This window comes from Camelus dromedarius, chromosome Y, assembly GCF_036321535.1.
Source record: "Camelus dromedarius isolate mCamDro1 chromosome Y, mCamDro1.pat, whole genome shotgun sequence".
NCBI lineage: Eukaryota > Metazoa > Chordata > Mammalia > Artiodactyla > Camelidae > Camelus > Camelus dromedarius.
Genome location: NC_087473.1, coordinates 13,599,893 through 13,613,277, shown reverse-complemented (window position 1 = coordinate 13,613,277; position 13,385 = coordinate 13,599,893). Strand labels below are relative to the sequence as shown.

Sequence of the window (13,385 nt, the reverse complement as noted above, 5' to 3'; positions counted from 1 at the left end):
AAGTTTCTGAAGTTTCTATGACAGAGTGATTTTTCAAACTTATTTTGGAGCCTTAGTTTGAAAATTGTTGCATTTTATTATTCTGGGCCTCATGTTGCTCATTTGTAAATCAGAGGGATTAGGTAGAATTAAAAACTGAAAACTTACTATTCAGATTAAAATTAGCTTCTGTTTTCTTTCATTATTTATCATAGAAATAACACACAGTAAGTAGAGGAATGCCAGAGGAAACGAGAATCTAATTGAAGGAACTACTTCTAACTGAAGACTGCTTTAAGCAGAATCATCAGCTTCATTGTAGTCTTGCTTTAATGGACAACTACTAATCACACAACTAAAAAGCCTCTGAGGAAAACTTCCTAAAACATACTAGTGCATACTGACATAGAAATAAGCTTAAAGTATGTAGATTATTTTATTTATTGTGATAGATATTGAGTATAATATTTTCAGAAATTAAAAAAAATTTTTTGAGGAACTTTCTTTTATAACAACATTCAATTTTCTTTGAAAACCACTTAATGTAATACTCCATTTTGCAGTGAAGTAACATAAGCAGAGAACTAAATTAGTACCTGATTTCAAAGTCTGAACTTCTTGAGAGCATAGAGAAGCCTTTAGTAAATAAATGAACTAATATCAGGGTTTTTGGTTTTTTTTTTACTGCTAGATAATACAGTTAAGAAGTAAGTTCTTTTGAGAGAATACTTTATTTAAATTGTGAATGTGGTAAATGTTTTGTTTCAGATATATTGAAATAAATGATGTTTGAGGATAAAATTGCACAAACCTAATTCCTGATTTTTTAATTTTTCCAAGATTTTTACTGAAGGATGGCCAACTGTGGCTCTGTGCTCCTCAGGCAAAACAAATATGGAAATGCTTAGCAGAGAATGCAGTTTACCTTTGTGATCGTGAAGCCTGTTTTAAGTGGTATTCCAAGTTAATGGGGGATGAACCAGACTTGGATCCTGATATTAATAAGGACTTCTTTGAAAGTAATGTGCTTCAGCTTGATCCTTTCCTGTTAACTGAAAATGGAATGAAATGTTTTGAACGATTCTTCAAAGCTGTTAATTGTCGAGAAGGAAAACTAGTAGCAAAAAGAAGAGCCTATATGATGGATGATCTAGAACTAATAGGATTAGACTACCTTTGGAGGGTAAGTATGAAGTAGGAACTCATGTTTGCAAACATTGTACATGAAGTGGTTTCTAAAAAATGGTTAAGTAATCATAATGTTGTTTATAAGTCATGTGTGTTTAATCCTACTCTGATGCTTGTCTTAGGAATTGGGGGGTGGCAGTGAGGATACAATTAGGAATTGTTCATCTTAAGCTTCTTATTATGTCACTCTTACTTCCCACTGCTTTGGATCCTCCTCCACCTGCCTTAAATTATCTAACACTGATGCTTCTTTTTACTAGAATTTTTCCAGATGTATGCAGGTTCAACTATTGTCTGCCTGCACAGTCTTTTACCCCTCCCTTTATGAAAGTTGTTAGCTTACTTACATGTAAGTTTCATCTTGCATTTATTGTACATTTACTGACAAAATGAGTGATGGACAGAAGGGATTATTAGTTGGAAGGAGTTATAAATTAATACCTTTACAGACACAGTTTAATTTGTTATATGTTTAAGTACCTGGGAGAAAAATGCTGTATTCTACGTATGGCATTTTTCATCTTGGTAAGTAAATCTTGTTACCATCTCTAAAATATGTTACTGTATTATAATTGTGTATCACATAGTTATATAAATGACATTATTATGTTTCAGCTTATTTTATTTTGGATGTTCATCTTTGTTAACCGTAGGCAATTAAGGTATTTGCTGTGGTCTTTTGTTAAAGTCATTGGTTTTTCTCAGCTTGGTGTCCATGTCCCCTTAATCCCTTTCTTTTCCCCTTCCCCAAACATCTCAAAGGGTCAGCCCTGAAACACCCTCTCACAGCCATAAGACTCTAAACATAGTGTGAAACCTGTGATTTCGTTAGCTAAGTGACAAAGATGTGCGTAAATTTCTAGGGTTGACAGGATTGCTCTGAGTTTTTCATGTAAATGTTTTCACTTATTTGAATTTCTTAAAATCTCACACCTTGGAAGAATTGAGGATATAATTTTGACTTAAGAGCCGAATTAAAATATATCTTGAATGTTGCTAATACTTTAATTTTTGGATCTAGGTTGTAATTCAAAGTAATGATGACATTGCCAACAGAGCTATAGATCTCCTTAAAGAGATATACACAAACCTTGGCCCCAGGTTACAGGTCAATCAGGTGAGGACTGAAGTGCATAAAAACTTTCACTACAATTAGATTGAAAGTAATCTTGTGTTTAGTACAATCTTATTAAACTTAAAATTAATTTAAAAACTAAAAATTAATTTTTAACTCTGGTCAAAAATATTTAAGTGTTTAATGCACATTTGTCCCTTACAAAATACTAATTCAATGACTCTTTTCTTGATAATTATCTTTAATTGGCTAAGATTATTTTAAGTATAATTATTATTGTATGCTGAAACAGCCAAAATTTTACTTTGATACTCAGTCTAGGCTTTTTTTTTTTAATAATTGATGTATACTTCTTTGTTTTCTTACTATCAGCTTCCTTTTGTGTTTTGTTACTGATTACGTACACTGTGATTAAGAGTTACCTAGAAGTTGAAATTTTACTGTCTTTAGTTGTATTAATGTCACATTTGGTTTTAAATTTCGAAGTGACTTGAACTTTTATCTATAGATTGTTATCCATGAAGACTTCATTCAGTCTTGCTTTGATCGTTTGAAAGCTTCATACGATACACTGTGCGTTTTGGATGGTGACAAAGACAGTATTAATTGTGCAAGACAGGAAGCCATTCGAATGGTTCGGGTATTAACTGTTTTAAGGGAATATATAAATGAATGCGATAGTGATTATCGTGAGGAAAGAACGATTCTACCTATGTCAAGGTTTGTACGAAACTGATCTTCTGATGTTAATTTGCAGTTACTTATTTTTCTTAGCCAGTTATTTGGGAAAGTTATGACATACAGATTAAAAGGACAATAAAGAATTTTTAATTTCAAGATTTCAATGCCCTGCCTTTTAAGAATGTTATTTGCATCTCAGAGATACTTTTTTAAAAATATAGAAAGTTTTAGAGTTCTATTTTGGAGAGATATTATGCTCCAAGCTATTACTATCCATTAAGGGTGGCACTGGTATTTTGCAGTTGATGTTTTTATTTTGATGTTACTTGATTGTAGTGTTAAAAATGAAATTCTTTAAAGCTGCTTATTCAGCAAATGTGACAGAATATTTTTAAATGGTTTTTGCTAAGATTTCTTTAAATTTAGAAACTACTGTAAACTAATTGGTATAATTAAATTATTTTGGTATAATTAAATTATTTATAAATTATGTGATATAAATGATATGATTAAATGACAAACTAAATTATTTAATAATAGGTTAAATGGCATTTCTAATTTATACATCTAGAGGGAAATCTTATAGAATAAGCACCATCAGATTTCTTTAAATTATCATATTTTAAATGAAAAATGTAAAATTGCTACTTTAATATGATTTTTGAAGTTTGTATCTACTCTTGAGAAGAGAATATAACCGGGTAAATATTTTGGAATGAATTTCTTTTTAACAATTTTAAATAATTTTAAGTAGAAATATGCATTTTAACACTTTTGTTGGCAGTCCCAAGCTGGAGATCATCTCTTCCACATTTAAAAATAATCTTGGTGAATTGAGCTTTTATAACTTAAAATTAACTGATGTATTATTCATGTCTGTGTTGTTATAATTTATCATTAGTAGAAATTTTTGTTCTGCAATCATAAAGACAAAGATTAATAGCAATGGAATGTAACTGTGTCATGTTTCCAACATTAATTATGGTGTTTATAGTTGAACATAAAATTGTTATTTTCGATATCCTAAAAACAAAATAAGCATTCCTTCCTCTTAAAGCTTGGTGAGACTATGTTAAATTTATAGCTTTATGTCTTGGCCATCCACTGAGTATGATTGTTTTTTTCTTTTCCCTCAGAGCATTCCATGGTAAACACCTCTCTCTTATTGTTCGATTTCCAAACCATGGCAGACAGGTTGATGACTTGGACATATGGTCTCATACAAATGATACAGTTGGTTCAGTACGACGATGTATTCTCAATCGTATTAAAGCAAATTTAGCACATACAAAAGTTGAACTCTTTGTGGGTGGTGAGCTGATAGATTCTGAAGATGACAGAAAGCTAATTGGTCAATTAAACTTAAAAGATAAATCAGTAAGTACATATAATTTTCAGATACTCTCCCAAAATTAAACATCTAGGGTGTTTTTTTCATTTGTTCCATAAGTGTATTTTGAGAATCTTAACTGTTGTGTGCAGTCTTCTGTTGTTAGGTATTTGGATTATAACCCCAAATTAGGTGGATATCTTGGCACCAGTATAGTAGACAAAATAAACTACTAGTGGTTATTTGTGGTAGAACTTTTAAATTGTAGCTCTAAAATTAAAACATGAAATATTTTTTAGCCTTTTGCTGTATCTAGTTTCTGTATTTTATGAAAGTATTTTCTACTGTCTTTGCTACTAATATATGCTATCATTTTCAGGTAATTACAGCCAAACTTACACAAGTAAGTTCCAATATGCCTTCTAGCCCTGATAGTTCTTCTGATTCCTCAACTGGATCTCCTGGAAACCATTGTAATCGCTACAGTGATGGTCCTAATCCAGAAGTGGAAAGTTTTTTGCCTGGGGTGGTAAGTAGATAATTGTATGTACATTCTTCTTGTAAGAAAAGTTTTTTGCCTGGGGGTGGTAAGTAGATAACTGTAAGTACATTCTTCCTTGATCATACAAAGAAATGTGTATGAAATCCATGGTTTACAAAACTGAACACCTATCACAAAAAAGTTACTCAGAATAGCTTAGAAAGCTTAATACATGATTAAGTTTGCATCATGAGGGATCAGTGGAATTGTAAAAGTGAAAAAATGGGAGAGGCAGATAATTTCAGGTAGTAAAAATGGCATATGAAAAAAATAAGTAGAAAACTTTCTTGGGGAAAAAGTTTAGGTTAATACTGAATAACAAAATGTTTTACAGATATATGACTTTTATATTCTATATTCCAGATAATGTCACAGCATCCCAGATATATCTCTTTCCTTTGGCAAATTGCAGACTTAGGTAGCAGTCTGAATATGCCAACTCTTAGAGATGGAGCAAGAATACTTATGAAACTTATGCCACCAGGTAAGAAAAATACCTTTCCACTCCCTTCCCCACATTGCCTCTGTTACTGACAAGTTACATGATGGACAAATTTTGTTTTCTGTGAGATATGCTTTGTTGTATAGTCTGTAACATAGATCATGTGTCATTTATATCATTGCTGACAAATTTCCCATGGATGAAATAATATTTTGGAGCATATAATGTAGAAATTATCTTTAGTTAACGAATGCCACAATTCAGAAATTCAGGATTCTTCAAAGGCTGTAATAAAAAATAGTCATCTACCTCACTCATCCTTACCCTCCATTTCTATTTCAAAAAGAATATCTGTTTTGATATTTTACCTATCATTATTGCATATACCAATTTCTCTCTAAAACAATATGTTTACATTATTAATTTTTATGTCAGGTTGAAATATACACTGATGTATGTAGTGTGGATGAAAATATATTCCTTACATTTTTTGTGATCCCTTAGTTTTTACTCAAACATATATTCATTATTCATATTTTCAAGACTGGAAATATAATGGGAATAAAATATATTATTAACATTAAAAAAGACTATATGTGAAAATCTTCTAGCTTTCTCACACCTGTTTATTCTGGTTTTTAAAATTTCCCCCTTTTCATTTGCTTGCCTTTTTTTGTGCTATTTATTGCCAAATCTCGCATATTCTCTTCAGTAATTTTTGAAAACAGTTTTCCACATAGTCAGAAATATTAAGCTCTATTTTTCTCAGATATTTTCTCCTTTTGCTCCAGTTTGTTTCTCTTTGATACAGTTACCATTCTGGGGCTTTTTTTTAAATAGGACTTTGTATGGTAGATCCTCTAGTATATGATGTCTTGGGACTTATTCTTGAGTCAGTCCCCATTGCTGAAGTATATACTCTTCCTTAGTAAGGGTACATGAGAAGCAGACTTTTTTTTTAAGGTCACTTATCTAAATATAACTAAACTCTCACTATATATGGTTTTATTGGGTTTTTTTTACTTTCTGTAATTTGAGTGTACAATTGTAGATTGGAAGTTTCTTCTAATACAGTTTCATAGCACTGTTGACTGATAGGAAGACTGAAGCCATTTGTATGTTAATTTTCTTTCTATTGAGAATGCTTTTTTTAAAAAAACAAAAACCTTGAGTTCTGAAATCTTATGATGACTTACCTTTGGGTGAAATCTTGTTTTGCTGTGGTGCTGGGTACTCAGTGGATCATATCAGTTAAAAGATTAATTGCTTCAGATTTTAGACATCTGAAATTTTTTTTTCTCATATTTTCTCATTGTTTTATTTGTGCCATGGGAAATTTTTTATTCATCAAATGTGATTTTGGATTTACTAAATCGATTTTACTTAGCATTTTATTTCTCTTACTCTATTCTAGTTTGTTTTTTCTTTTGTTGAGGATTATGTTGATACAACTCTCAGTTGACTCTTTTAGCCTGTTGTAACATTTTCATGTTTTTTTCCTACATTACTTCATATAGTTGTTTCATTTTATGAACATTTTACAGTATTTCTACTATAATAGGCTGTTTGTGTTGCTGTAAACTTTATGTTCTGTGAAACCCTGCATATGTTATTGCCATAGAGGAAATCACAAAATTATAGAAAGTAGGAGGTGCAGTACAACTTTTTCTTTCTTAAACTGTATGAGTGTAATTAGTCTGATATTCTGTCATCCCCTGAGATGGTAATTCGACTTTTCTTCAGATAAGGACATTCTGCTATATAACAACAAATTACACGTGTAAACCAGAAAAGTAATGCTGATGTTTTTCTTTCATGTAATTGCCAATCCTATTAAGTTTTACTTCTCCTTAAGTTTCACCAGTTACTCTCGTAACAGTCTTTGGAATAGAGATTGGAAAACGTTTTCTGATAAAGACTAGACAATAAATATTTTAGGCTTTGTAGGCCAAGAGGCAAAAATCAAGAATATTATGTAGGTACTCAAAATACAAATTTCATTTTTTTTGACGTAGTTTTTACATAAACAGTTACTCTGGTTATTGTTCCATGACGATTGTATAAAAGGCACTTATAGTATTTTCTTGTGTCTCAGTATTTGATTTTTAGCGTGTGATTACATTGTATTTAATCACTTTGAATTTCAGGCTAGGTGGGAAGCTCTTCAGTTGCACAGCTGACTGTGTTTTGAAATACGGAAATTTCCTTGCAGTTATATCAAGGTTTTAAAAATGTTACAGGAGCTGTAGTTTGAATTTGGAAAATATATCTGCTGTAAATTTATGTAGAAATGGGTATTCTTATTGTTTGATTTAACTTTGACATAGTGGAAGTATATTGCTCAGTATTACAGTTGTCTCTTGTAATCCCTGATGGGTTGGTCATAGAACCCTCATGGATACCAAAATCTGTGATGATCAAGTCTCATATAAAGGCACAGTACTTGCTTATAACCTGTGCACATCCTCCCATATACTTTGTACCTCTGCATTTCTTCTAATATCTAATTAATACAATGTAAATTTTATGTAAATCGTTGTTATACTGTGTTGTTTAGTGAATAGTGACAAAAGTCTATGCTATTCAGTACAGCCAGTGGACCTAACTACACATCAGCAACAACATAACCTTTCTTTATCACTTACAGATTGCTTTCTTTTAATGACCTGAAGGAAAAATAATAAAATAGCATTACTAAGACCGAAGTACAAATACAAAATTTAATTATCAGTAGAATAAAATAGAAATTTACCCTTCCAAACACACTATGTAAATGTTCACCAAAGTCTTGATTCTTCTGTCTTAATACCATGATGACGTTGATGTTGATAATGTTGTTCTTGTCATCGTCACTGCCAGTAATTCCTGTATGGTGCCTGTAGTGTGCTGATGTGGTGAGGCAGTGAGATATGAACATTGTAACTAAGCCATGAAACTCTAGGCTAACTTGAACCTTCCGGCAATAGGTCAAAAGGGTTGTCTGTGTTTGAAGAATTGGGTTGCAGACTTTGATGCTTTGGAGGAGATCAATAATGTCAGCATCATTGAAAGTTGAAGGCTAAGAAAATTTCAAATCTTGGGACTTCAGGGTTTCACAACTGTAGGTGCTTCAGTTAGAAACATTGTTATAGGAAGCTGTATCTTCTTTTTCTTTGCATAATCAAATGGATGGTCCAGTGGTATATGCATGTTGTTACCCCTATGTGGCACAGAGGCTTCCTTCCTTGGAACGATTGTATTTGAGGATTTTATCTTTTAACAGTTGGTACCTGTGGAAGGATTGCTGCAAACTTTTGAGCTATCCAGATTGATGGTTCTGCTACCTCTGATTAATCTGCCTGAAATAAATCATTATCAAGTGTAGAGGATTTCAGTAGATCTTTGAGTTCCTTCTTGTTAAGTGTTTCTTTATGCTGTTTTATGTATTGCTCAGGGTCATCCTAGATCATAAGAACCTTCCCCACCAACTTCCTTGCAACGTTCACCTGCATTACTGGTGGGGAAATTCCTGAAATCTTTAGCTCTCTTCACTCTATGATGGCTTCTAACATGCATTGACTGTCTTGGGCTTTCAGCCATTTATATCCTTTGCAGTAAACACAGTTGTATCTGTAGTTGTGAAGCTGCTTCTTAAATCCATGATGTTGCAACTAGAGTTCATATGAAGGGCAGCATGAATCTGCCAAAGATGAAATCGGTGTAAGTCACCTTTAGTGCACTTAATGATTCATTGATAATGTGGCTGCAGGAGTGGCAGTGTTAGGAGTCAGGAATATCACTTCTACATGAGGCAGAGAAATGAGATTAGGAATGACCAGGAGCATTGTCAGTGGAGGACCTTGAATGGCAGCCCCTTCTCATCAAATTATTTCTTCTCTTGAGTAATGAAGCATTAGTGGAGCCATGCCAAGGACAAGATGTCCATCACCCAGGCCTTCTTGTTATATTGCCAAAACAGAGAAAGACACTTTTTGTTTCTAAGGGTCAGGGATTATTTCCTCAACAGAGGGGGCTTGGCTTGATCATGTGACCCGCTGCATTGCCATACAGCCCTGGAGTAAAGTGACCTTTTCACGTCTTGAACCCTGGGGGCCTGCTTGACATTCTTATGGTTGTAGGTACAACTGGGCATGTTCTTCCAGAAGAAGCTTGTTTCATCACAGTTGAAGACTTGCTATGGAAAGTAGCCTTTTTATTCTATAAATTTCTCAAGTCCTTCTGGAAAAGATGGTATTACCTCAGCGTCAGGCAGTGTCAGTTATCCAGAATCTTTACTTTTTTTGTTTTGTTTTTGTTTTTTGAGGGGTAGGAGACTGGTAGAAGTTTGTTGGGTTTTGGGGGGTTTTGGTTTGTTTTTGTTTGTTTTGTTTGGTTTTGTTTTTTTGAGGTACCTTGGATTGAACCCAGGAGTTCTCTCATGCCAAACATGATCTCTGCCACTGAACTGTGTCCTTTCCCCCAATGATCTTTAGATTTTTAGGCTGTAGTGCTTTAATTTACATAGCTAGCCTGCTTCTCCTTACTAGTTTTACCCTTTTCCGTCTTCCTCTCATTAACACCCTCACAGCAGTGCTCATGGAGGCTAACTGCTTTTTCACATGCAATTTCGCCATGAACAGGATGTGCTCTGTAACATGTCTTCTAGCCACACATTTAATGTTTTCTCAGACATTACAGGCAATTTATTATGAACCAGAGAGACCATTTTAGGCATTGTATGGGCAACACTAACACTTAAACAAATTTCAGCTTCTTTCTGCTTTATTGTGTGAATGCTACTTCTACAGCCCTCATTGGTAAGCAACTTTCCAAAGTATGTAAGATTTTAATTTCCCTGCTGAGAAGTAGCACTCTTTACGCTCCCTCTTAGCATTTGAGGGGTTGTTTAGACCACTTTACTTTTTAGTAGCCGTTTTTTCACAGAAACAAGTAAGTGGTACACACAAAACAGCAAATGAACAAGATGCAAGGTGAACAACACTGAAACAATGAGTTTCAGAGAGACACTGAGGGTCTGTAAAGTGGTGGGAGGCTGCAGCAGAGTATACTTACAATTCCTTAATTCATTTGGTTTTAGTGTAATGTTCAGTGCATGAACAATTTAAGTTTTCTTTTTGAAACTTTTATGGACTTTTTTTTTTTTTGCATATAGTAGAACACTTGTACATTGTACCTGCAGTTGTGGACGGCTGACTACTTGTGAATCGGTGTTGGTATCTTCATGAGTTTACTGCAGTATTTTCATATAAATCACTGTTTGCCTTGTAATTAGAGGTTGAATTCATTAAGAAGCATTAAGTCTGCAGCACAAGCTAAGCTCTGAAACCATTCTGTGTTTGGTATCAGTGTTTGAGAATATTTCTTGTTCAAAAAAATTTTTTCTTGACAGTGTGAAAAATCACAGTAAAACTTTACTGTTTTGCTAAAACATTAAACTGTTTTGTGGTGGGGCAAGTCAGAATTCCCAAATTTTATTTCCAGCAAAATTTATGGAATGAATAGTGAGCAAATGAATTAGTTTTGCTGCTCTTACTCTGGAATGATCCTTTTGCCTGAATCCAGATTGCTTTTAACGTAAAGTGGTTATTTAGAAGGTAAGATACAGGTACTTAGTGTTTTTTATTTCAGGTGTGTTGCTCCTCTCACCTCACAGTGAACAGTGGTAGGAAATTGTATGCATTTGCATAGATATATATGTATATATAGTGGACTATATACATATTTTATATATTACTTATACGTATATAATACATCTTATATATTATACACATTATACATATGTATAGTAATTAAATATAATATGTGTAAATATATACATATGTTCCTATCTCCTTGTTTTTATATGTATAAAAGTGTGTGTCTCTACTCAAAGATCATGAGGTTACAGCAGCATCTGCAGTTGTAGTCCAGTTCTACAAGCTTTCTTTTGTTTTCCCTCTTTCCATATTTGAAACTTACCTTCTCTGGTGATGACAACCTCACTCCACATTATCCTTTTATGTATACTTATTTGTTTAATCCTATAATTAGCCAATCCATTTGCTGTATGATTCTTTAGTTCTTTAACTTTCAGAGAGAAGGTTATAGACACCTATACATTTTCTATAGGTTATAGACACCTATACATTTTCATCTGTACTTTTTAAAACATCTTAGTGTGTGTTTTCTAAGAGCAGGAGCTCTTAAGAGTAAGAGCTCTGACATTACCTCAGATTTTATCCAAATCAGAACACGTAATTTTTTTGGTGACTTTGATGACTGATATTTTTGAGAAATACAGACCAGTTGTTTTGTATACTAACCCTCAAAAGTATACAAAACTCAATTTGTATGTTTTCTCATTGTTACTATCCATGACCACACTTAAAAATCTGTGGTACAGTACACATAATATTTACCATCTTAATGTGTTATGTGTTGTTAAGTGTATTCACATTGATTGTGCAGCCAATCTCCAGAATTTTCCCAGCTTGCAAAATGGAATCTCTATACCCATTTAAAACCTCCCTGTTTACCCTCTTCTCCCAGCCCTGAGCAACCATCATTCTACTTCATATACCTGTAACTTGGACTTCTATAGATACCTGATGGAAGTGGATTAATATAGTATTTATCTTTATGAGATTGTCTTATTTTTCTTAATATAATGTTCTCAGAGTTCCTCCATGTTGTAGCATGTGTCATAATTGAAGTTTCCTTTCTTGCTGAGGCAGGATTGTATTCCATTATTTGAATATAACACATTTTTTCATCCTTTAGTAGCCATTGAGGTCTTTCTGTTTTTGAAGCTATTATGAATTGTGCTGTAAACATTTATGTACAAGTTTTGGCATGGACATATGTTCGCATTCTCTTGGATGTGTACCTTGGAGAGAAATTGCTAGATTATATAATAACTGTATCTTTAACATATTGTTCAATTGCAGAACTGTTTTCCAAAGTGAGTGCATTGTTTTCTATACCTACAATAAACTATGAAGTTTCCATTTCTCCATATTTTCACCAATACCTGTACTGTTTTCAACTTGACTATATTATCCTACTTGAAGTGATGTCTTAATGTGGTTTTGATTTCCATTTACTTGATGATTAATGATACACTTACTTGTCATTTGTATGTCTTTGGAGAAATGTCTGTTTGCAGTCATTAGTTAACTTTTCTATTTGGTGTTTTATCTTTTTATTTTCGTATTGTAAATATTCTTGGTATATTCAGATACAGGCCCTTAATTGAATAATGTAATTTTGACATATTCCTCTCATTCTGTGAGTTGTCTTTTCACTTCCTAGTGTCCTTTGATGCACAAAAGATTTCATTTTGATGTAGTCCATTTTATCTACTTTTCCTCTTGTCAGTTGTGCTTTTGGCATCCTATATAAGAAATCATTGCCTAACCTAAGATCATGAGGATTTACTGCTAAGTTTTCTTCTAGTAGTGAATTATCCTTTGAGTGTATTTTCCATTGTGTTTATTTTTTTAAGCTATCCATCTTTATGATAATCATGGTAAAAGAAAATGCATGGTTTTCCTTATTTTACATATGGTATACTTTCTCTTGAAACTCAGAATTTTCACTAAAGCTAAAACAGTTTATACATAATGTCGTTTGAGAGAAAAATTGGTAACTTAGTGGAAGGAGCTTGTCTTTGTGTTCCAAGAAGCACTAATTCCTTTTCAGTGTTGCCAGGGTTTTTATTTGTGGTTTTTGTTGGTTTTTTTCTTCAACTGTCTCCAGTGGATGAAGGAGGACTTGTTGATCTGAGGTCCCTGGATAGGAAACTGTTCCTTTCATATTTTATGTTGACAGTTAAAGAGCCCTGGTCAATTATTAACCCATCCAGGTCGAGTTATGTCTTGTAACATTTGATCTTATACCTCAGCTTAATTGAATTTATACATGCTGTTTCATACTTAATACTCTTCAGTATATTAAGTATGAAGTGTTGAGAACATATGAATTATATTTTGCTCTAGTCTATGTCTGTTTTCTTTGCAGATAGCACAACAATAGAAAAATTGAGAACTATTTGTTTGGACCAAGCAAAACTTGGAGAAAATAACCTTGGACCATCTCTTGACTCACTTTTCTTTGGTCCTTCTGCCTCTCGAGTCCTATACCTAACAGAGGTTGGTTTTTTTTCCTTTTG

At 33.1% G+C, this 13,385-nt stretch overlaps 1 protein-coding gene across 5 annotated transcripts in view; it reads left to right on the top strand.

Moving 5' to 3' along the window:
* The window catches only part of LOC135320462 (probable ubiquitin carboxyl-terminal hydrolase FAF-X), a 102,870-nt gene that overhangs the window by 54,063 nt on the left and 35,422 nt on the right, over positions 1-13,385 (top strand). For all 5 annotated transcript variants that reach the window (XR_010379615.1, XM_064483609.1, XM_064483607.1 and 2 more), the window contains 7 exons: positions 820-1,162; positions 2,189-2,284; positions 2,751-2,962; positions 4,060-4,300; positions 4,633-4,782; positions 5,158-5,278; positions 13,235-13,365. Coding sequence is in view for 4 of the 5 variants with exons in the window: in XM_064483609.1 (XP_064339679.1) it covers positions 820-1,162; positions 2,189-2,284; positions 2,751-2,962; positions 4,060-4,300; positions 4,633-4,782; positions 5,158-5,278; positions 13,235-13,365 (1,294 nt within the window). In the remaining variant the exon portion in view is untranslated. The remainder of the gene's footprint in view (positions 1-819; positions 1,163-2,188; positions 2,285-2,750; positions 2,963-4,059; positions 4,301-4,632; positions 4,783-5,157; positions 5,279-13,234; positions 13,366-13,385) is intronic.